The 25901-nt window shown below is 39.3% G+C and overlaps 1 protein-coding gene across 3 annotated transcripts in view; it reads right to left on the bottom strand.

Moving 5' to 3' along the window:
* Nucleotides 1-7990: 7990 nt before the first annotated feature.
* LOC137644017 (cellular tumor antigen p53-like) overlaps nucleotides 7991-25901 on the bottom strand; it is a 113542-nt gene continuing 95631 nt past the window's right edge. For 2 of the 3 annotated variants that reach the window (XM_068376897.1, XM_068376895.1), the window contains exons 8-9: nucleotides 22874-22992; nucleotides 7991-8323 (exon numbers count right to left, since the gene is read on the bottom strand). In XM_068376897.1, the coding sequence (XP_068232998.1) occupies nucleotides 22879-22992 (114 nt within the window). In that variant the 3' untranslated portion in view covers nucleotides 7991-8323; nucleotides 22874-22878. The remainder of the gene's footprint in view (nucleotides 8324-22873; nucleotides 22993-25901) is intronic. The other variant, XM_068376896.1, reaches the window with a different exon arrangement.

Raw genomic sequence — 25901 nt, 5'->3', positions numbered from 1 at the left:
GGTCTGTGACTGATCTCCAGCCTCCAAACGCCTTCTCTACAAGAAAGGGTTGACTAAAGAAGCCTGGGGAGCTGTTATCAAACTCTTGGAGAGCGCCCTTCTCCAGCATGGCCTGAACCTCTGCCTGAAGGGCTAAATCTTTCACTAATACCTGGAAGTAGGGTGAGGACGTCACTGATGGTTGAATCAGAGGAGGGGGAGAGTTAATAAATGGGGGAGGCAGTATCCGGACCAAAGAACGTCCACAGTCCACTGTTCCGCCCTGTTATACCACCACGTCATCCATCGGCGTTCCAGGCACCCTCCCACAGGTGGCCTCGTATTAGGACTGCCACCCTTAGCAAAAGCGGTTGGTTCACTTTCCTTTCCCAGGTTGGTTGCACTCTTAACTCTGTCTGCTCTAAAAGGGCTGCTGTTGTTTCAGTCCATGCCTAACATTGGAAGGGGCAGGATGTGGGTCCAGTTTGTGCGCTTGCCTAAGAGGAGGAGACGATCTTGAGCGGCCAGAAGAGGCGGCGTACTGTGGGTGCCAAAAGGACACCGCTCTGTGCAAAAACGAGTCCTGATTCGCCTTCCTCCATTTCTCGGCTAGCTCCTCTACTTCCTCTGTTGGGAACAAAGAAGGACCCTTCACTGACACATGGCAGAGATTTAAGATCTCTCATCGGCCGATCTGTTTGTGGAACCTGGAAACCACGACGCTCACTGGTTTGCTTTCCCTATCATGACAATGTTCTTAACCGCTTTCCTGTTGTCAGGATCCGTCAAGTCTGTTGTCAGCCAAAAATACCACTTTACGGGGCCACTGGTCTATCTGCAAAGAAGCCTGAAGTTGGCCATCAACGGGTTATCCATGTTAATGGTCTCTATTGTAGTAAACATGACATGCTGTGCTGCCAGACAGTCCACAGCAACACCTGGAGTCAAAGAGGAAACTGCGGGGTCGAGAGGTAAGGTTGAGGGTAAAGCCTCACGGATGAGTTAATATTCCTCTGGCATGTTGGAGGAATCATCCAGGAGGATCTCCTTGCCCCTAGGGAATCCTTTCTTGCAGAGACCTAGGGCTTCCTAGGCCAAAATTGACGATGGAAGTTCTGGACGAGGTCTGGTGCCCACTAGGTGCATGCACCACCTGTCATTGGCCACTTGCCTTCTCATGAAATAAGAGCAAAGGGCCTCCACGAGACCATTAACTCAGTGCATGGAGGCTAACACCTGCAGAAAAGTGAACTCAGACTTGCCATCTTCAGTATCAGTGTCCTTAGGTCCAGCAAGCTAAGAAAGGGCAACGTCAGAAGTGTCAGAGGCAACATCTTCCTTCTCTGACACCGTACCCGGCCAGTGTAGGGAGGGGTCGAGACACAAATATACCTTACAAACTTCTCTCCTTAGAGGGGATCGAGAACAAAAGGGGCTGTTCTGTTCTCAGTACCCCTTCTTGGATCAGGTCCAGATCTTGAGTCTTGGATCCCCGGGAAGCTTGAGAATCCCTTTCTGGTATGCAAGGCACCTTGTTCTTCGATACAAATCAAAGGTCCTTAATTTTTCTTAGGCGTGAACCCTCGGAGAAAGGTGAAAGGGGGTTAGATGGTAACCTCCTATTCTCCGAGGCATCGGGAGACTGGATCGGAATGAAATCGGTTTCATTCCTAAGGAGACTGAAGTCTGCATATCCACGGGTATTCTCACAGCAAACAATAAAAAACGCGCTGGAAAGAAACGAAGGAGAAGAATTATTTAACCAATATGCTCCAGCTAGTGGAAGAACTTCTGTCTCCACTGACGGTTGAATTCAAAGTGAGCGCTTGGTGAGGAAGCAGGCCGGTGGGGCAGCTGGTAACTACTGGCCACCTGTTAACACCTAGTTATAAAAGTTTAAATGCTGTGAACTCCAGCTTTGCTGATATTCCACCTATTAAAGGATGTAAGTTTGTATTGAGTAGAAACAAGTACTTATGAATGCTACAACCTGGGCATCCTACCAATTATGCTAGAGAGCTTTACTCATTTGTTAAAGGTATGTATTGGTGGAAGCACAAAAAAATTAGAAAGTTTTCTTAAATTTTTAAAATTTTACGGGAAAGGTCAATTAAATGGGGCATCTGGAGAAGAAGTTATATGAACATCAGGTGAGTACACGATAGAAGTAAAAAATTTTATTAGTAAAATTCTAATATTTCATGATAGGTTTGCTATTGGCATACATCCCTGGTGTTTCCTTTATCAGATGCAGTTACTATCAGTGAGCTTTCCTTTGTCAGTTGTAGTTACTAACACAAAAGGCTTAAGTTTGTAGCTGATTGCTTTTCCTTAGTGAAATTTGTAAAAACATCAAAACTGGAAAAGTAAAAGGCTAATAAAAACAAACAAAATTCTTCAATACACATCATTTGAAATCTCAGCATTAAGAAATAGCGTATGATATATTCTAAAATCAAAATCACAAAGGGTTAATATTACCTATTAAAATGAGACTATAAGAATATGGCATTAAACACAGTAATTAGGAGCATGTAGGCAAACAAACGTAGTTATTTAAACTATATTTTTATTTTTGGCTTAAAAAAAGTTTTCCTGTATTTTTTGGTATTATATAAAACTTATCAATATAGTGGAGAGCTTCATTTTCTGTTCTATGAAGACAATGGGATATAAAGCATCAGTTTTATGTAGCTATGATAGGAAAACAAAGTTTCAATACCATAAAGTGGAGCTCATAATTATTCAACTTGCCAAAGTTAAAATTATTGAAAAAAAGTGACTGGTTCACTATCAGGAAAAGAAACGTTTGAATTCACACAAATCATATGACAAGTCATTATGTATCCCATAAGGAAAAAACTTTAGTTTCAACTCTATTTGATACAGAACTTCTATACTTTAGCTACAGATACATATTTTTTTTTTTTATAAGAAATCTTAGTTAATTTTATTAAAAATGGCAACCAGTTACAGTCATGATAGAAAAATTCAACTACAATCACTGCTTCTCAAAAGATTTCATCTTTTACATTTTTTTTTCAAAGAACATTTTTACCCGAACAACAAATTGTGTAAACTTTCTCTAATCTATCTACGAGATTCAGAATACACCGGAAAAAAAAAAAAACTTTTTTTTTAATCTGCGATGCATCATGCAACTAATTTTCAGAGATAGATATTCCATGGTGTTGATCACATTCTCTAAAATATTTCTTATACCAGCTAGCAGTGTTACATTACTTAAAATATAAGGTATTAGTCTTCCAGTGGCTAGTGTTGAACTTTTTCAGTTCTATGTTCCATTCACTGGATCTAGTTTGGTTAGTACAGTGGTAATGTGTTGGGCTAGAATTCACATGGCAGCAGATCGATCCCAGCCTGGGACCGTGAGTTTATGCTGTTTACTGGGGGAGGTCACTGGCTGTGTTGGGCACCACATTAGGGGGTTGGGCTTGCCCGGCCGACGTTCCAATGAGCATCTATTCTGCTCTATTCTGATGATACTAGAACTAAAACCAGACACCTCTACTAGTGTACAGGAGATACAACACAGTACCTTTACATTGTCCATTATACTGTACATCCAAGTATCTTGAACTCTTCTATCAACTGACCAAGTAATCGACACTTTCTTTTTGACAGATGGCATTACTTTAATTGCTTTGACTTGTAATGTCTTCTTTAATTTTTTTTTCTACTGTGATGATGACCAGATTTTGAAAAAAACTCCAGTTGGGCATAACTAGTGCATTGTACAATATCAATATAGTCTCCTTTTTGTGTGTGTGGGGGGGGGGGGTAATTTGATCCTTGATGTACCTTGGCATTTTCTGTTTCATCTTAAGTTCCTCCATATACATAATCCTTTTCAATTTAATACTGGTTAGTTGAATCACTATTAAATACTACTAATTCTTTTTCTTGAAGAAAAATGTCCACACCCATACCAAGTTCATACTGTCCTGCCATTGTTTTCATGGCTTAGGGACATGGATTTGCATTGCCTAATTTAAAAGACACCTATCATTTAAATAATAATTCTCCATGACATCTTTTTTTTTTGAGAGAGAGAATCACAATCAACAAATGAAACTCTCGCTGATTAAATTATACTAACAAAATTCCCTATTTTTAATAAAATTCAACTGGACCAGTGAGTTGACATTTTTAAAAGGGCTGGCCAAAAAAGGTTTGTTATAAATATAGCTTTAATATTCTTCAACTCCTTAAGAATTTTAGAATTCAATTTGATAATCTTACATGATAACAATATAGTATTAATTTCCATTAAGTAATATATAACAATCACAGTAAAATCACTAAAATAGTTAAAACAGGAAGTGATAATTCACTGTAATATCAATAACGATAGTAACCTTAATACGTAGCAAAACAATATACAGCGAGTAATTAGGTGCTCTCATCCAATCCCCATCATTAACTAAGTCATGCCACTTGATGGACTCCTCTCTCCCATGTGCCTCTGTGATACCTCACAATGAAAGAAAAACACTCTTTTTACCAAAATCAATGAGTTTTGGAGTGTTAAATGATATTTTGTTTGATGAGTGGCACAGGCATTAATTGTCCTTGATGGAACTTTTGACCTACACATACAAATTGATGAAACGAGCAATGTTGCCTAATCAAACTTAAATTCACAACTCCACTTCCAAATTTTGATTCTCAAATTATTATTAGTACTACTGTATAAGATAGCATAAATAGATCAGTGAGATTTCCAATTCTCATAGGGTGGCTTAAGGGTTAGCTTTAGAAAATTCAATAAAATTGCATTTTTTTTTTTTTTACCGACATTATCTGCATCCAGGGACCTAGTCATGCGAGTGTTTTACCCTATGTCCATGGGTCATGAAAATATTACCAATTCAAAATGGGATACCATTACCTCAACATGATGCTCTTGCTTTGAAAAATGTGCATCAAATAAAGTGTGCAGTACACATTATGGAGAGCAGGGTTTAACAGTTGGTAAAATGTCACCATATACTGTACATTTCTTAGATGGAGAAATATAATTAGATTGCATACATATGACATCAGACAAAAAATATGGAAAATACCAGAAATTTAATCTTGCATAATCAATACACAAAATAAAAAAATATAATTAGAATAAAGGACATACTATAATGCTTTTAAGAATTCAAATTAAGAAGCGGCCAGAGTACCACTGGCTGGGAATATTGATAATTCAGATTTTTGTTTTGGCTAAGAAAATATCTATATTTCACATTTTAAAGTATTTTTTTAATAAAAACTATTTGTTTTATTGCAAATTTTCACCTTTTTATATATTTACGCAAGCATGTCTAATCCCGTACAAAACTTTTCTGACCTAAGAACCTATTTATTTACTTATCTATAAAGAATTCAAGGGAAAGACATTTATTTTAGTATCACATATAATTCCATTATCTCTGATTTTCTGAGGAACATATTACCAATTTTCTTATAAACTACATGGTATTTGTAAATAAAAATTTGTTGCTTGTCCCTCCTAAGTTATGTTCTATTTCTTTGTCTGCTTGATTATCTATTTACAAATTTTGTTATGCTTATGATGAAAGATACAAAATTGTCAGAGATGATTAGTAAATTTGCCTAAGAAAACAGACAGACGAGAACATATTATGTTAGCCAGTCGTGCTCATGTGTGCTCATTTGGTACATGTAGCCTATATGAGTGGGTCTGGGGAGCTATATTTGTATTTGAGGGAAGAGACTTTATGATAATTTTCTCCTATTGATCCCCCTTGGTGAAGAAAATTAATGCTAAAACTCCATCCATACTAAAATCTATTCAAATTATCTCAACAAAATAATATAAATTTGAAGCGTGAGCTCTCAAAATATAAAATTTTCAAAGAAACCCTTTATAATGCACACTTATTTTTGTCACTCAAATATGAAAAAAGTTATTTTATAGCAAAAAAAAAAAGTTTCATATGAAAAATAGTGACCTTTAAAAGTAATAAACTGTATATTGGTAAAATAATAGAGTATATAAAAAAGATTTAAATGCCAAGAAAATTTCCAATGTGCAACTTTTTCGAGTATAAAATGAATTTTCAATATGGTTTTCGAATGAAAAAACTGACTTTGAAACAAAAAAGGCAACAGAGTTTGAAGCAACACCAAAATAACAGCTTTAAAGGTTCGAGTCACGCTTCTTGATGGTAAGTATTTTATGTCATATCAATATTCTGTACAATATAACCAAACATTAAGGAAACTCCAAACAATAAATCATTTCTCGAAAATATAAGTATAGTACACTACATGAATATACATAGCAAATTTTAGCCCCATGTGCAATTACAGTAACTTATTTCAGTATAAAAAATAAACATTTTCAGCATCTTTTTTTTTTCCCCAAAGGACAGATTTTCTTCAAGTTATGTTGCTAATAAGACAAAACAACCCAACAAACAATCAAGTGTACACAGTGCACATTACCAACCAAAACATTTTCCCTTAAATCCTTAAACTATTCTAAAGCTGGAACTACCTACAACGATTATGTGGATAATAATATTAATAAGCCCTAGTAACACAATTTAAGATTAAACAACTGATAGTCATCTGACTAACCCACCTGAAGTATAGCAATTGTAGGTAGTATAAGAAAATGTTCCTATATAACTAGAATATTTCCACATTTTTTAATCTATAATAAACTAATTGCTAAATATTATAGTAATTGCAGATGCTCTAAAGATAGTACTTCCAACACCATAAGAAAATACAAATTACAGTAATATATATAAAATATCAGCAATGCCACTTGGCTCCTGCAACAGTTCTATTAAAATTTGTTCAATTCTTTTAACTTGTATTTTTTTAATTACCTAACCTTAGTGTCACTTGGTAGGTTCTCTCAAAAAATTAATATTCCACTCAAACAGATAAAAACACTGCTTGGATATACCTTACTCCTTGACTTTCTATGCTTGTTCCTAAACTTTGGTTAATACTTTAATGTTCTTTGATAGGTTTTGTTCATACTATACCTACAGTGTCCATAGCTGCATTATGAAGCTATACCTTTCCTTTTTTGATTGATTTGATTTAATTCAGCAGTTTTGTTCTCATGTTTACTAATAATAACTTCTTATATCAAAGGTAACAGTACAAAAAAGGCTAATAGCTACCCACCTTCAAAATAGTATTTATTAAACTTTTGCAAGAATTATATAACCTTCTATTTTCTTTCATCTTAAAGAATTAAATTTCTTTACCGGTGGTAATCATTCCTACTACTTTTATTTGTATTTTTTTTTTTTTTAGGATTTATAATATGTAACAAAGGCTTTTTATCACTCTTTAAAGTACAACATTTATGTTTTCACTCTCCATACCCAAGACAAGTCCCTGTTTGTTTTCTGAAGACTTGCTGACTGATATCAGGTAGCTTCTGCATTATTCCTTCCTTTACCTATGTTTTGTTTAAAGTTCTATAACAATTAACATAACATACATAAATAGTATACTGTGCATAATATGTATGTATACTATATTATATAGTACAGTAAAGTGTAAATGTCCATTATCAAAATGATATAACCTAATTTGAAATTAGCCTACACAGGAGAGCATTAGTGTTAAATCTATATTATCTCAATAAAATCCAACTTGGAAACTAACAAAAATATACGAAAAGCCAAATAAATTACAGATAGAAATCACAAACCATCAGTAATAAATTTCTGAATCAATTAAAAGTCTCTTCTACAAACACCTGAAGTGTATAAGCTAACCAACATTAGCCTCACACATACATACCAACGAAGATACAGTGCAATAGGATCGTAATGATGAAAGAGCTAAACATCTTCAGAAATTTACCACAAATATAAATGAAATGTTTTGTATCAAGTAATTGATAATACACTATAAAATTTTATTACAATATAAATGTCACATATTGCTTAATCCAATTCAAGACTGTAACAATTAACTTAGAATAAACTTGAAATATTTCTTCCGTTTCTATATATTTACTGCTTATGTCAACGTACCTTCATCTTCATACATACTAAATCACTGAACATAAGAGCAATTGTGTTTCACTATAATATACATTATAAGTATTCCTTAGATCACCCAAAACAAGCAGCCATAACACCAATGTATGTCTGGAATGCGCAAATATAATGCACTTTTTTTGAAAATTTATGGATCAATCTAAGATCCCTCCTCTTAAACTGCTTTAAATAATTTGGGTAAAAAACAAAAGAATATGACAAACTTATTTGCAATACATACTTTCACTCCAACTGTAGGCAAGTTAAGTTATTCTTAAACATCCACATTTTATCTGTAAATAAAAGGGGAAAACACTTAATACCGGCTTCTAAAAACGACTTGCCACAATTTCAATATCATTTTGGTGAAATTTAAGTTATCTTATAACTAAGTACTGTATTAGAAAGTTCCATTACAGGTATAAACTCATTGTCATAAAATCTAGTATAATTCTGATAAAATTTATTGTTTCTATACTCACTATTATGGATTAACGTAATTTTTTATTTGATTTTTATCAGCCTTGTTTCTATATTTATTTGTTTTAAGTAAAATTAGTGAAAAATTCTATTTTATAAGACTGTATTTGTAAATTTAAAGTTTTTTCTGTTGAAATCCTGGTTTAACCTCCTCCCTGCTCATTTTAATTTAAAAGTGTCTAGTTTAACGTTTTGTTTTCTTTTCTGTGTTTTCCGAGTCCTTGGATGGAGACAGACACCGGTGTTTACCAGTGAGGAACTCGTTCCCTAAAGTGACAGTCGAGACCCAAGGTTTCCCGGACCTACTGCAGGTGCTGGCTAAATTGAGCCTTTAGGGGATTCTGCTACCCACTATTGACAGCTTTTTGCAGGTGTATTTCTGCCACCTATGGCATTTTGCTGTTCCTAGGTGTCCTCTTCTATAGTCCGCAGAGCCGACGCGTTAATCCTGGCTTTGAGGAGGACTCTGGAGAGAGACCTCCGTTGACGCATCCTCGTCATGACCAGCTCCGGTATTTTGGTCGGTGGAGCGACCCTCAGGTGGACTCTTCAATATTTATTTTTTTTTGGTTTTAGCATTGCCTTTCTCCCCTGAATATTTTTTTTGTTTTACAAAATGGAGGGATTTATTTTTGATCCAGCCGAGTTTTTCGGGTCAGCTGATTCCCTGAAGTATTTGCCCCTAGTAAGAAACAGTTAGTTGAATGTGCCAAGTGGTTGGGTGTTCTGCGGAAGAGAGCGGACACCAGAGGAGAGATGTTGGTTTTAGTTAAGGATAAATTAAAACAGGAGTTAGCTAAAGCTGAAACTTCAGGGAGTAAGAGTGAGGTAATAGGCGATAGTGAGAACTTCAGGGAGTAAGAGTGAGGTAATAGGCGTTAGTGAGGAGAGTTCGAGTGAGGGTTTTGAAGAGGACAAAGTAAGTATGAGGGCTGGTCTAACTCTGTTTGAGGACCCTCCTGTAGTAGGTACCACTTACGAGGATCCATCAAATTTTCCCCAGCTTACGGGTAATGTGACCTTTAATCCGTTTTTGGCCCCGCCTGATTCTGTACCTGTAAAATCTTAGGCCCCTGTTATTGCGTTGGGTGATTCCAAGGAGGAGAAGGAATATAACCTTATTTGTAAACGGATAGAATTGAAAAAAATGGTGTTCGAGGAGAACGAGCGGGTAGGGGCGTCATCAGTCGGAGATGGTGAAATTAAATATAGAGATGGCTAGGTTGCATGGGGCCAATTTGATAAGTTCCCCTAAAAATGACTACCAAGATAGGGTTAATAGAGGTGCTGCACCAAAGTTAGTGCCAGTGTTTGACGAAAAAGATGTCCCTGAGTTCTTCAAGGCATTTGAGCGTGTGGCCTCCCGATTGTCTTGGCCCGCAAAAATGTGGACTGTATTAATACACAGTGTAGTTTAGCGGGCAAGGCAATGTGGGTGTATAATGCCTTGGAGGATGGAGTAGCTTGGGATTATCAGAAGTAAAAGCCTTAATTTTGAAATTGTATGACTTAGCCCCCGAGGCCTACCGCCTCCGGTTTCGTAACTATACAAAATATCCAGCGCAGTCTTTCATCGAGTTTGCCCGCGTCCAGGAGGAAAAGTTCGACGAGTGGCTGAAAAGTCGTTAGTTTGGTACTTTCACTGCGTTACGTAAACTGTTGCTCCTTGAGGAGTTTAAGAAGGCCTGTAGCAGAGAGTTGAGAGTTCACCTGGAGGAGGTAAAAAGTGTCAATTGAGTAGTGCCGCTCAGTTAGCAGATGAGTTTGTATTAACTCATCGATCAGGTAGCGGTAGTTTTAGTTATAAAACTTTAAATAATCAAACATATTGCTCCCCTAATAGTGGCAGTAGAGGGGAAACCTCTTCATTGACTCCCATATCCCCAAGAGTGATAATGTTAATTTTAAATTTTTTTCAGGTGATAGGGATGTGGGTAGAGTCCAAGGAGGTCCTCCTCCCCCTAAAATTTTTGCTAATAAAGACTTCCCAGGTGGGGGAAATAATAGGTACAATGGGAATAGAAGCTCAGGCCGTAAAGGAAGTTGTTATTGGTAAAACAAGCCCGGGCATTTCCAAAATCAGTGTAATGCTCGTAGGATGTACCTAGAGCGAAAATAATCAAAGTCCTGTAGCCTTGGTTAGTGATAAGTTAGAGGTTAGTGGCTGTAGTCCTGTAGACAGACCGCCAGTAGATAGTAGTTCAGTAAATAGTAGCAAGCCTAATGTTTCTAATCCCCAATCATGACTCAAGTACGACAAATATGTGTGGCCTGGAAAGTTGATTTTTGACTCTCATGTTGTTCAGGTGAAGTTTTTTAGGGACACTGGTTCTGCCAGGTCCTTAGTCCTGAAGAGGGCTCTAAATGGTTTTGAGAAATATACTGGAAATGTTGTATTGTTGGGAGGTTTTCCGGATTCAGTTGTGTCTGCTCCTTTGGTTAATGTCCGCATGTCTTTTCCAGGATGTGATTTTGTCACTGAGATGGTTGTGGTGGATAGTCTACCTATTCCGGGTATAGATGGTATCCTGGGAAATGATATGCTGGATAGTGAGGGAGGGGAGCTGTTCCTTATATTATCAGTAAATGCTAGGCCCGTGGCTGTTATGACTCGCTCCGCAGCAAAAGCGGCTAATTTACTTGATGTAGATGGCGATGAAGACTTAATGTTAAGTAGTGTAGAGTTAGATGTTTTAAGGTCTGGGCCAGTAGAGAGTAGTAGTAATGAAGTAGTTAATATTAAACTTAATTGGGATACAGCTGCTTTTATTAAAGCTCAAAAGGATGAATTTAATTTTGATTTGGGCGATGTTGAGGATCTGACTAAACCTAGGTTTGGAGTTGTAAAGGGTTTACTATATAGGTTTAGTCGTTTTGCATTTGATAATTTGAATAAAACTGGTCAGGTAGAACAGATTGTGGTACCTTCTCAATTTAGAAATTTTGTTTTGGAGTTAGCTCATACTAATTTTTTTCAGGTCATTTGGGTGTGTTAAAAACTTTTCATAGTCTGGCTAAGTATTTTTGGTGGCTTGGAATTACATTGAGTGTGAAGCAGTTTATCAGAGCGTGTGAGACTTGTCAGGTTATAGGTAAACCAAATCAGGGGATCCCTAAAGCCCATTGCATCCCATACCTGCTATAGGTGATCCTTTTTCTGAGTTAGTAATTGATGTGGTAGGTCCCTTACCCAAAACTAAAGCTATACCTATGAAGAGTATTACTTCCAAAACTGTCTTTGAAAAATTAATGGATTTCTTTTCACAAATAAGATATTTAGGAGTAAGTGTGCTGAACTGGCCATTCAGCACGTTACTAGCATACCTTATCACCCGGAGAGTCAAGGAGTGGTGGAAAGGTTCCACCAGACCCTCAAGTCTGTCCTGAAAAAAAATTGTAATGGTCATGATAGTGACTGGAACAAAGGCCTCCCTTTTGCCCTATTTGCTATCAGGAATCACCCTAACTCTTCCACTGGTGTAGCTCCTTTCGAGTTGGTATTTGGGCACAAATTCCGTGGACCATTGGAAATTGTTTTTTAAATGCTCAAGTCCAACCGAAGGAGGAAATAAATGTGAAAGGGTTTGTGGAAGACTTGAAGGGAAGAATGGTTAGTGCCTGGAAGTTTGCCAGGGAAAATATGGAACGGTCCCAGTCAGTAATGAAGAACAACTTTGACAAAAAGGTCAAGGTAGGGTCATTTAAACCTGGGGAGTTAGTTTTTGTGCAGTATGGACCCAGATAGTTTTCTCGAACCAAGATATAAGGGCCCTTGGAAAGTTTTGAAGAAGCTGTCAGAGGTTTACTATGAAATTGAAGCTTCCGGTTCAAGCCGTAAATGTAAAATATTTCATGTTAATCGTTTGAAACCTTATGTTGGTAAGCAAGGTGATCCATTAGCAATAGTATCCGAGCCTGTGTCTGAGGTATTGGATGAGTCTCCCGAGGAACATAACCTTATTCAACCATCAGTAAGTCCCTGGAGTTCTCCTATTGTATTAGTAAAGAAAGCAGACGGTATGTTTCGCATGTGTGTGGACTACCGCAAAGTGAACACCCATACGAAAAATGATTCTTTTCCTCTCTCTCGTATTGATGATTGTCTGGATCGGATTGGTTCTGCCAAATTTATTTCTAAGTTGGATCTTTTTAAAGGGTTATTGGCAGGTCCCTTTGTCCGACCGAGCTCGTGAAATATCCGCCTTTGTCACTCCGTTTGGCCTATATGAGTGTAAGGTTATGCCTTTTGGAATGAAAATGCCGCATGTACTTTTCAATGGCTCATGAATAGGGTAATTTGTGGTTTGAAAGGAGTGGAAATTTATATTGATGACTTGGTAGTATATAGTAATGACTGGGATACCCACATGCTAAGGTTACGTAAGGTTTTTGAAGCCCTTAGGTCTGCAGGGTTAGTTGTTAATTTGGCTAAGTGCAAATTGGATCAGGCCAAGGTTTGTTATCTGGGTCATGAGGTTGGTTTAGGTCAGGTGGCTCTGAAACAAGCTAATCTCGAGGCCATTACAAATTTGAAAAGGCCTGGTAATGTTAAGAGAGGTAAGAAGAGTGCTGGGTATGACAGGTTTTTACTGCAGATTTGTTCGTAATTACTCTGATCTTGCTCACCCTCTTACTAGTTTATTAGAAAAAGGAAAAAGGTTCTGGTGGTCAGATCAGTGTGAAGAATCTTTTAATAAACTTAAATCCGTGTTAATTACTAACCCCATTTTGACTTCCCAGATTTTCAGAAGCCTTTTATTATAGCAGTAGATGCCAGTAACGTTGGCATTGGAGGTGTCCTTTTTCAGAGAAAGGAGGACGGTGTTTATCCTGTGTCTTACTATAGTAAAAAGCTTCTGGTGGCTGAAAAACGTTACTCCACTATAGAAAAGGAAGCTCTTTCTTTGGTCGGAGCTCTTAACTATTTCAAACCGTATGTGACAATTTTTTTTTCCCGATTGAGATATGGACGGATCACAATCCACTGGTTTTCATCGAGTGAACCAAATGATTTTGCGCTGGGCCCCCTTTTCTGCAGGAATTTAATTTGGTTATAAAACATGTTAAAGGGACTGACAACAAAATTCCTGATACACTTTCTAGAATTTAGTGTAGCTTGATCCTTCTCATACACCGCGTTGCTAGTTTCTCCATTTACGGTTGTATGAACAAATTTGGGAGTTTTTCGTGAGTGGTATACACTAGGTTTTCTACAGGTTCCTCTAAATTAATTATTGGTTTGTTCCGATATACTATGGCTTTTGATTGTGTATTATATATATGACTTTTTGGGCTATGATACAGGTGTATTGTAGGTAAAGGTGTATACCTGTGGGTGTACTGGTAAGTTTATTTAGGTTTAGTTAGGTCTATTTCCATAAAGTTGGAGATTCTTGACAAAGTACGGTAATATAAGATCTTTAAAATAATGGTAAGCTATATAAAGCTCTTGGTTTGTATTTTTTTTAGGGGTACTTTCTGTTTGGTGTTAGGTTTATTATGTATTGATATTGGTTCTTACTTTACAGGTGCTTTTCCATTTATATATATAGAAAAAAAATTTTTTTTTTTTCGGGGAGGAAGGTATTATGAATTAACGTAATTTTTTATTTTATTTTTATCAGCCTTGTTTCTACATTTATTTGTTTTATGCAAAATTAGTGTAATAATTCTATTTTATAAGACGTATTTGTAAATTTTAAATTTTTCTGTTGAAATGCCAGTTTAACCTCCTCCCCGCTCATTTTATTTATAAGTGTCTAGTTTAACACTTTGTTTTCTTTTCTGTGTTTTCCAAGTCCTTGGATGGAGACAGACTCCGATGTTTACCAGTGGGGAACTCAATCCGCTAAAGTGACAGTCAAGACCCAAGGTTTCCCGGACCTACTCCAGCTGCTGGCTACATTGAGCCTTTTGAGGATTGCGCCACCCAGTGTTGACAGCTTTTTGCAGGTGCATTTCTGCCACCTGCGGCGTTTTGTTGTTCCTGGGTGTTCTCTTCTATAGTCCTCAGAGCCGATGCGTTAAATCCCCGCTTTGAGGAGGACTCTGCAGAGACATCCCCATCGACGCATCCTCATCATGACCAGCTGCGGGAGCCTTGGAGCTCGTGGCGACATGTAGGGAGACAGTAGCCAGGTAGGAACTTTCATTACCCGTTTTTTTTTTTTATTGGATTGAGGCTATATTTCAATACCTTTGGTAAGGAGTCCTACGGAGCTGTACTCCCTACAGTAGTAGTGTTCTGTTGGAGCCGCTACTTTATTTGGAGCTGTGGGGGTTGTTTTTCTCCAGCCTCAAAGAGTGTGAGATGGCTAGGTATTTAGTGTTTTTTTTGTTTAGTGTTTAATTATTTCAAATATTTATCTCTCTCTAGTTGAGTGTGTTGTTTCCTGTTGGGAATGTTGTTGTAGCTACCCATTTGGGTGTTTAATTATTATTTGACTCTCGTTGAGAGAGTATTGTTTCCCGTTGGGGAATTTTGTTATTAATGGTTAAGTGCAAATTGTTAATTATTAATTGGTTAAAATGTTCATGTAGTTATTTGTTAATCATTAATTGTTATTTGTTTAGTGTTAAGTTGTAAAATTGTTAGGTAGTCACAAGGTTGGCTTTTCAGAAAAATTGTTGTTAATAAATATTGTTAAGTTTTCCAGAGTGTTTTCGTTACCACGGACCAATTTTACGAAAGATATCTATACTATCACTGTCCTCCCTATTCGTGCAATAAGAACTTGCACCACGATTAAGAGCCAGCAAAACTGTACTCCAATCGAGGGAAACTATTTTAACAATACCAATAGGTGTGTGACAGGTGATGCCCCCCTTTTCTTTCGATGCATCCCCCAAGACCATTGAACTTGGGAGGGAAAGAGGAGGTCTATTCCCTTGAGTAGATTGGTAATCTGTACTTTCTGACTAGGGCCTCTCTTCCACTCTGATCCTATTGGACTCTAAAGTCCGAAAAATTCTTGCTAACACCAAAAGGATCATCTATCACTAGAAGAGACTTAAGCTTTGAATTTTGCCCAGGCCAAAGATCTTGGAAGTTCCAGTGCCCCATCGGTGCACATATGAAAAGTCTTGCATGAGGAAGAGACATACCACCTCCCTGAGTCTTTTATCCTGACTGGTGATTGCCAAATTGGTGACACACCCCATTCTAGCCCTACTGTCTTGCTAGCAAGGTAGCATTCACTTGTGGCGTGCGAAAAGTCCATACTTGGCGTCCGCTCGCCATCTGAACGTAGCGCGCTGAAGAGTGCGCTACCTAGGTAGCAAGCACCTGTGGCAGCGCATATAGGTAGGAAAGGTTCTACCTGTTCCTGTTGTTTTGCTGACTGCGCGTAGCACGCTGGTGAGCGCTCACCTGTGGAGTGCACAGGGCATACCCCCTACACGCAGGTGATGGATTGATTGATTTGAGGTTTTCTGGTATACACGCATGTGAGCTAGCTGCCTGCTTGTATCAGGCAAGGGAGCTCACCTGTGGAGTGCACGAAGGCCAAGCTTGGCGCACTGGCAAGTAAGGTATAGCACTCACTAAAGAGAGCATGGCGCGTGCTTGGAAGAGTACACAGGCCCCAGTCAGGCAGAAGAGTTTGCCTGCCCACCTCATTGTGATTGGGTCCGTAAGACCAGAATCTGTTTCTCGTCGAACCAGCTCGTTCTGAAGAAAACACTCCTGCTCGTCCTTTCTCCTGTAGATCGGCTAGCAGCCTTTACATCTATTCACACAGGCTGTTCGGTGCTAGTATCGAAGAAGGCTGTTGACCAACCCCAGGGGTTGGAGGTTCAATTGAGAGGAAAAAGGAACACTCAACTCTCAAGTGAAAAGTCACCTCACATAGGGGTGCCCGAGGGGCCGAGAGTATGCTTAGCAAGTAAACATTCAAAGTTGATTTCTGTTGAGTTAAGCAATCAGTTGCAAGCAACGGTCTCTGTAAAAGGGTGATCCCTGTTCTGCCATTTTCTTCATTCCCATGGGAGTTGGATGTCCATATCCGCTTACAGAGGGTAACCCTATTGTGGCCCGTACTCTCTCGTGAAAAATGGCATAACAGCGAATCCCCTAGTTGATGGCTGCAATCAAACGATTGATCACGCGCAACTAATTTCGCATGACAAGATTGAGACATGTCTCCAATTATTTTGTCTCACAGGAAGTTGTACTGCAAGTATCTACCCAGATATGGACCAGTCACGCAGACAAATTCCTCTCTAGAAGACTATTTTCTTCCCATCTTATAACTGGAATACTGAGGCATTACGAAGATTCGGGTGCAGTCCGTAAAATTCGTTAAGTTCAACACTCGATCGGAGGACATCGATAATATTCGACAAACTAGACCACCTTCTTCCCACAGTAGAAAAAGCCTTAAAAAATGGCAAATATGTTTCACATTTCTCCAATACTGAATGGAACTCAATTATGCAAATTTTCGGAATCTAAGTGCTTTCAATACAGGTAGTCGTTGACTTACAACGGAGATAGGGACTGAGAAACGCGTCATAAGTCGATAACGACGTATGCAGAACTAAAAAAGGGAAGTTCCCGCATATTTATAATGATGGGTCAAAATTCTGCAATCATCTCAATCATATTTTATCAATATTTTCTTACTGTTTATCATTACAGTATTTCATTATCTTGTTTTATATATCACATGCTCTGTTAATGCATTTTTGTATTCTATTCTTCAATTTCAAACGCATTTTACCAATCAAGAATTACTTAATATTTTGTTTACCTTTGGTTATGATCAGTTGATTTGAGGGCCCCGCTACCCTATCGAAATATGGTGTACAGTACATACGAAATAGCGTATTTTTTATATAATTTTTTAACTTATTTGAAATATCTTCATGATGAAAATTACATCAGCGCCAATATGTTGCAGGAAATCACAGTTTTCATACAGTTCATTACAGCCATCACTGCGAAAACGATCTAGCTCTTTCTCTCTCCGTTTGTGCGTGTGTGTGTGTGCTCGCGCACATATGGGTGTAGTTCATTTTTAAAGCTTCTTACAATATTTAATTTTGAGGTCATTATTAGACCTTCATATTTCATTAGACATTATTGAGTTTAATTGTGGTTTATTAAAGCATGTTTATATTCTATATTTTAATATGTTGAGCATTTCAATAATCAACAATTAATTTTGATTTACTTTCAGTTGGCATCAACTGATCTGAAGGTCACGCTGCTGAATTGCGATTATGCTCACATACAATATAAATAACACAGAGTTATATAATTTTCCTAACATTCAAAATCTCTTCATAACAAATATTACATCAGCACCAATAAGTTATAGGGGATCACAGTTTCCATAGTTTGTTTATAGACATTATTGGTTATCATAGGAAAACACACACACACACACACTCTCTCTCTCTATCTGTGTGTGTGTGTGTTTTGATATTTAATTCACTGTAAATCTTCTTATTACTTTAAATATTATTAGAAATTCTTTGTATCATTACTCGATGTTTCGATTATTAGAATTCTGTATTAGTAACGCATCAAAAGGAAATCACTTGATTTGCCACTCGCCTTCCGCCAGAAAATTATACTATTTTCATAACTACTGATACAGACCACTAACACACTTGATATTGTTACTTGGTGTTTTGATGATGGGAATACTGTAATAAGATTACTCGGTAACATGCCGAAAGGAAATCATTCGGTTTGCCAGCACGCTTCCGCCAGAAATATGACGTCACAACACACATGATGTAAACTTTACAAAGAATGACTTGCAAAATATTGAAATCCTTTTTCTTTTTTCTTGCAAGAAATTAAGGAAAATACTAACTTACCAAGCAAAAGTATTTAATTTTCATAGTTAAAAGGAAATAATTATTTTAAAGAAAATATTTGACATACTAGTGTACTTTCTTTAGATAAATATAGATTTATTATCTGAGATTAAATAAACTACCGTAGAGTCAAATTTACTCTACGTAGTACTCGTAACAACCGATACAGACCCACAAAATACTTTGTATCGTTACTTGATATTTCGATAATAGGAATACTAATACTAATCGTTAGCCTTTTAGAAGAAACTCACTATATTGCCTGGTCGCTTTCCACCAGTAATATGACGTCACCAGACGTATGAATTCGAGATAATAAAACTTTTCAAAATTTACTTTTAACTGAAAATTAATACTGTATATTTTTAATAAAAGAAAATACTGATTTACCAAAATAAATCAGTTTATTTTTTATACAAGAGAATAGATTATTACCAAGAAAATATTTGTCCTATTAGCCTAATACTTCCAATAGAGGTGTGACGTCATCATCCAGAAAAATTTGACGTAAAGTCGAACAGTCATAAGTCGCACATGTAAGTCGACGACTACCTGTACTTAGAAAAATAGCCCGGGGATGCTAGGGAGGATCCGACTACAATGGAGGAGGAGTTAACATGAGAGCAGACTACCTCTGTTTAGTTACGGGAGGGTAGGATGGTTATGAATAACCTGACTCTCCCCAGTTGTTGTTTTAGCAGATTGTAGGATGGTGGAAGTTGACTTCCGGTAGGTGCAAGTTTTGCATCGACTTTATTTTTACCATAAAAGTTACTATAACTAATGCAGGATATTCAAATATTTACAGAGGGCAATTGATATTGTCACTGCACAATTAGTAAATAGATCATTTACTAAATAAAAGGAATAACACCAACTTATTTAATTAGGAAGAGATCTAATGATTTATTAGAACGAGGTTCCAAACTTTATGACGGGAAGTAGACCTTGCAATCCCTCACGCGAGTACATCTGCCCCCGGAGCTCGTGGAGTCGCTTTTGGAATTGATGTATGCGCAATGACGCGCAATATTATGGCTCGAAGGAATTGATCGTAGCATTGTGGACAGGTTCGTGAACGTACGTGCGCCCCTGAAACGTACATGCAGCTAGCAAAGAAAATGGGCCTTCGTCAGTCGTCTGTGTTTGCCCACCAATCTTGTGGGGGGGACAAGCGTCCCTGTAAATGAACAAAGGAATAATGTCAAAGGGTTACAACTCAGGAGACCGATGTGCCTTGCGGGCATGACAGGGTGAAGTGGAGATCACACACCCGTGAGCTCTTTTAACTCATAGGGAGGAGAAGTAAGAGATAAAACCGCGAATTATGTTTCCAAAGACTGCCGTCTCTCAAATAACATTGGGATGCGCCAGCTGCAAGTGATCGAAAAGCATTCCTATCTGCAGCAAAAACCTGTCAGGATTATATCTGACGAGACTCGGCAAGTGGTGGACCCAAGCAGTCGGCAGGCATCCACATTTGTGGAAATAACCCCTGAGGGTTTTGTCTACAGTCCTAGGTTTATACTTCCCAGATGAGGTATGGCAGTCGCATGGGCGAAAGTGCATATGCAACCAAAGCAGCTTGTGTCAGCCCCCTCACTATGGGGGTTTTAGCGAGCACCTGTAGTTCTGCAGAGATCATAAAGAACACAACTCGCCCGCGCACCTAGCTAACACTTAATGTCAGTATGGTTCTCTCTCATAACAACAATCAATAGTCTTGCATGTAAGGGCTATTTTCCTATGCATGCAAAGAACACAAAAGACTTTCCAGGTTCCCAAAGGAGATTGGGAAGTAAGGTCTTGCACGCTCGTTGTTTGGTGAGGTGAGCGGTAGCTAGTGCCAGCCAGGCGAATGCTGACAAGCGCTTGCAAGGCAAACTCGCCACTGTAAAGACGGGTATAGGTAGAGCGCCAGACCATATTCAGGCTGAGGAGCTAGCCCACCCACCTCACTAACACTCAGTGGTTGTGTGCACAAAACCAGCACCGCATGACTTCTCTGTGAGACCAGGGTCTGAAGCTCTTCGTGCTTGCTATGAATACAATGGGTTGCTTGCAGACCTTTGTTGAGTAAAGGAGCTAGCGCTCAGTGGATAAATGGATGTGCAATACTGTACAAAACTTCTCTGCGAGACTAGGGTCTTTGCGAACACGTGCTGAAGCAAAAAATTCCTGCTCATCATGACCTGCAGAGGGGGTTGGACCAGAGGAGGTATTCATTCGCAAGAAGAAAAGAAGACTGCTGAACTTGCATTTGCAGAACAGTAGGTCAAGAGGTAGAAGCACCGAGGTGCAGGTCCCGAAAGATCTACCCTCACAAAACACCATGAGCTTTGCTATGCCTGACGGGGATGATGTAGGCATTAATCTCAAAGGCTTACTGCCTACAAGACTCGTAGAGAGCTAGAGACCACAAGTGATCAACAGACATCCCCCTTTTTGGGAGCAATGATACAAAAGGAAAATTGCTCAGGAGAGGGGCAGCGACCGCAAGCGGTCAGCAAGTATTAACATCTACAGAAATGACCACGAGGGAAATTACTAAAGAGACCTGTTGTGCGGAAGCTCTGGCGGGATGGGATCACACTTGTTATGATATAAGTGACCTAATCCTTTATTCATAATAAGGTTATACCATTTATTGCACCCCTCTTGTTTTCATCGTACTTATACCGGCTGTTGTGTTTCGAACGTTCATATTGTTGAGCGGACCGGCACCCCCACCTCCCAACGATAAACTGAAAGCCATGATTTCTGCTTATTATCAAGTCAACCTTTACAACACTGGTGAAGGGTGTCTTTCCCGCGAACAGGATAGTCACCCAACACCTGTAGGAGGGGAAGGGAGTCTACAGCAAACAGGAAGGCTGCCCTAACCCTGTGATTGGTGAAAAGAGACCTTCCCGCGAACAGGATGGTTGCCCAACAATTGGAGGGGAACCTCCTGGCAGCACTCTCTGCTTCCCATCAACACTTACGATTAAAGTCGGCATCAAGCACTGCCTGGGAAACGGCCAAAGACAGTTTCTAGTTTTAGAATTCCCCTTCAAAGAGATCACCCCTGACTGGAAAACCCCAAAGGGAACCAGTCTGCAACTGTTCTTGTTCCTACTAAGGAGCTCCAGCTGCAGCTAAGGGCACAAGAATTCTATCGGTGCATTACCTCCAGTCTTGGAGGGTAAGACCCTGATCAAACCCTGTGGAGGCCATGAGCGCTCCCGCTGTGCCTCTAACTGTAGTACTCTCGAAACCCATTCCTTAAATGGGGATATCCAAAAGTCCCAAGGAAGGCAGGACAGCAATGAGACTCCCATGGTGGAGGGTGCCGCTGCTTCACTAGTAGCAACAGTGTCCACACCTAAGAGTAAGGTCAACTGATCATTGTTCTACTCGTTCAAGGCCAGTTTATAAAAGGTGGCTAGTTGTCACTAGAGCATAAGCGGAGTGGTTGGCCCTACACCACGCTAACCCCCTATCCAGCGGTGGGTAGTTACATCTCGCTAAAATGTTTTGGTTGGTTTCAGCTGTCGCTGAAATCCATAGTAGACCTGAAAGGTTTGTATTTGGTGCAGGAACAAATGATATTAAAATAAGAGGAAGACATGGATTGAGACATTTTCAGGTAATTATTTATAGTATGGAGATAATTTGATGTGATTCTAGATATAAGTTTGAAATGGAATTCAACCAAAAAGAGCTTTTATAAACTTGCATGGATGGTGTCTTGGGTGGCATTGTGGGGTGAGAGTCAGCAGGGGCGGGAAAAGAGCAACACAGCTTTGTATCACTTAAGAGAATATTTGCCGTGGGATTTGAACATGTATGCCAAAATAGAATTACATTAAAATAGCCCTTACATAATCAAGAACAAAGGCTAGAATCGCAAGTGTCACTTAACACCTGTTAAGAGTAATGTCTCACATAGGGAATGTCACCATTGTCGAAAGTGAGTGTGGTGACTATGCATGGTAACACAAAAACACACTAAAATAGCCCTTAAAACAATCAGGAATAAAGGCTAGAATCCCAAACTCTGTTAGTTGGCTGATAAAAGAAAGATAGGGGGAGGGCTAAAATCAAAGAGGGAAGGAGCTTTATTAATGAAGTATCCTAGGTGTGATATACAACCATGTGCTGTTCTCATTTGTAGGATATACAACTGATTTTAACGTCCATATGGTTTATATTTGTAAATGACGTATCCAGTATGTCAAAGTGTGTTGAATCTGGCAGGTTTTGAAGTTCAGCAGACAGCATCATAGAGAAGGGATTAAGCTACTCTAATATTTGTACATAAAAATTATTCTCACCAAACAACCTAGGATTTTCTATTCAAGTCATAAAATGAGGAGTGGGTATAATGGATTCATGATGGGTGAAAAAACTTACAGAGTAACCATGATTAGCATTCAAATACTGACTCTATTATTATCATTATTATTATATTAAAAGCAGTTACTTCTTTGCAAACCTTATGAAATAAAGCTTAAATGAATACAAATGACATCTAGGTATTGTACTGTATATACCTTACCTAATTATCCTCTTCTGGGTAGAGTAAGAGATTAGGTTGATTCCGCCGCAATATCTGCTCAGCAATTAGTCCATTCACATAACTTTTAACTTGAAGTTCAAATTCAACTGGAACCTGAAAAGTATCAAACAATTGATGCCTTTCAATGCATTGCCAAAAGGAAAAAATATTGGATATAAAATATATGAATCTGTACATTGAGTTCTTTTCTTCAATTAGTTGAAAAATCATAAATCAAATTATATACAATAACAAAATGATATGATCGAGGGCTTCTGAGCCGTTACTTATTTTCACACATATACAAAATCCAGTTGCTAGAAATTGTTAAAATTCTTTGAATTTAAACAGTCAATCAGATATATACATAACTATATTCAATAGAAAAGGGCTTTTATTCAACAACATAGTGCTATTATCCAGATGCATAAGTAACTGAGAAAAAATGACAAACTTATAACAGAGTTTGTATTTTTCCTAACATACAAACCTGAATTGTTTACTATAGGAGATATTCTAGCGCGAGCTGGAAAATATGGGAGAAAAACCTTAACAAGGTCATTAACGACTGGGCAGGTAATCACCCACCTGTTAGTGGTGGGGGACTGCTGGTCGGTAGCTGCTGTTTACCTTCAATCGTGTTCTAGCTAGGACGGGATGGAAGGAAGATTTGTGTAAAGAATTTGGGTTTGTATGTTAGGTAAAATACAAACTCCGTCATAAGTTTGTCATTTGTTCCTACACTACCTCATTCTTTACTATAGGAGACTTAGTCTTGAGGCCAGGGTGGCCAAGGAGTTCCCCATCCCTAGGGAAGATAGTCCTCAGAATAGACTCTTTTGAAGCGACAATCTTCCGTTAATCTTCTTTCTTTGTAGATCCCCATTATCTCAGTACGACTGAAGGTTTGTAGCTTCATGGAAACAAATGTTTCAGGATGAAGTGGGTCAGGAACATTCGACTCGGACCCCTTCAAACTTGGGATTCCCCCGACCTTGCAGAGGGGAAACCTCGTGACCACGAGTATAACTTATACCCTGTGAGAGGAATCAGATGAGCATCATACCTTATTTCCATTGGCGAGTCCAGCTGAAACTGGATACAGACTAGGATCCCCAGATAGGAGGGAGAAGGAGACGAAGAAAATAGATGGATGTCCTTCATAAAACCTAGTGAAACCCAGGATCCTCAGCCAATGGTTACTGTCCCCTGAAAGGGTGTAAGGTAGCTACAGCACCCGTTGACCTGTCACAATAGGCCCTATAGAAAGGGTGTCTAGAGACCTATGTGTCAAGTCGCTCAAATAGTGAGGGGTGAATGTAAATAGCATATCCAGACCCCAGCAATTGAGACAATTCTCTTAAACGCCAGTGAGGCAGCCACTCCCCTAACTTGATGGGCTATGGGTTGTGCTGCCTCTGGGTCTCCGTGAGAAGACCTCGCCATAACTTTCTTGAGCCAGAAAGGGATGGCGTTGCGAGAGGTTCTCTTCTTTACCTTGTTGGTACTAAGGAAGAGGTGACGGAGACGTGGTCTGAAAGGTCTGGTGCGCTTCAGATATCTCTTTAGTGCCCTGACTGGGCATAGTAACGACTGCTCTGTATCCTGCGTTACCTTATTGAGGGTGAAAACTGAAAATCTCGAAATCTCTCATCGGCAGTGAAATATTATGAGTCTAGCCACCAAGCCTGGTACGAAGTTGCGGGCCCTTCCCCCCCCCCCCCCCCCCTATCCTTTAGAGTGGGTGACGACGTAAGAGACCATGTAGCTCACTGACCCTTTTAGCTGAGGACAGAGGTACGAGGAAGATGGTCTTAAGGTTCAGAAAGTAGCCTGAGGCCCTTAAGGGCTCATAGGGCAGACCCTTCAGGAAACGTAAGACACGTCTTAAGGTGATGGTCTAATCTCAACTGGGGGGCAAGATCACTCAAAACCCCGAATCAGCCAAGGTGATGACTTCTGAGGCGGAGAGGTCAACCCCTTCTCCGTCTACCGATGAGGCTCAAGGCTGAGCGATAGCCCTTAATCGCCGAGACTGAGAGGAGCTTTTCCTCACTGAGGTACAAAAGGAAGTCTGGAAACTACCGATCCTTCCTTTTGAGAACCCAACTGCTCCACATTGTCGCTGTTGTAGCGGTTAAGGAGTTCATTGTCTTGGCTCCAGCAGTTAGGAGTTCTTGTAGTGACTGCCTGGAGTTTTGGTTTGACAAGTCCTCGTGGCTTGCAAGGTAGCCGACTGTATCACACCACGTATCAATCCAGAAAGGACATTGAAGTCGCTTCCATTGCCGAGGCTTCTGTGACTGAGGAGAGCCTGGAAGAGTAGAGTGTCTCTTCGAGGATTAGCCTGGTGTGAGCCTCGCCGTAAGGGGATCCAAGATCAGAGGAGAAGGGTTGACATCTCTGATCTTGGCGAACAGACCAGGTTTAAAGGTTAAAGGTCGCTCAAGAATGGCAGAGGCAAGGGACAGTGACATTGCACTAGCAGTTAGGACAATGTACTGGAGACTGACCATATATGGTCAACGACTAAGCCTTCTCTCCATTCCAGCTAGGACCAGGGAAGGCCAGGCAGTGGCTGCTGAAGACTCAGCAGATAGATCTATAGGCTCCCCCAAACCCCCCAACCTTAGCTTACAAGGATAGTAAGGTTGCAGGCACTAATGGCACTTAACGAGTCTGAACGGGACTCAAACCCCAGACTGTCAAACACCAGTCAGAGATGTTACCAATCAGGCCACAGCCAGAACATAATTCTGGTCTGAGGGTTTGGGGTGGACTACATAACCTGTCTAAGGCTGGAGCGTCAAAGGGTCGAGGAAACAGATGCAAATCGCCGAGGCATGAGATATTACATATAGTTCTTAGAGTCCTTAAATAGGAGGATTCTAAGTCCCTCGACAGCAGCTCTCCCGAGGAATCCTCAGGCTGCGATAATTCCTCGCGTGTTAATACAGGTAAATGTGGAGACGCGAGTAGCAGACAAACCTTATGTCTTACCCCTCGTATCTTTCTTATCGAAA

The sequence above is a fragment of the Palaemon carinicauda genome, chromosome 7 (genome assembly GCF_036898095.1).
Source record: "Palaemon carinicauda isolate YSFRI2023 chromosome 7, ASM3689809v2, whole genome shotgun sequence".
In the NCBI taxonomy this organism is placed as follows: Eukaryota; Metazoa; Arthropoda; class Malacostraca; order Decapoda; family Palaemonidae; genus Palaemon; species Palaemon carinicauda.
The sequence above is the reverse complement of the archived record's forward strand: the minus strand, read 5'-3'. Positions and strand labels throughout refer to the sequence as shown.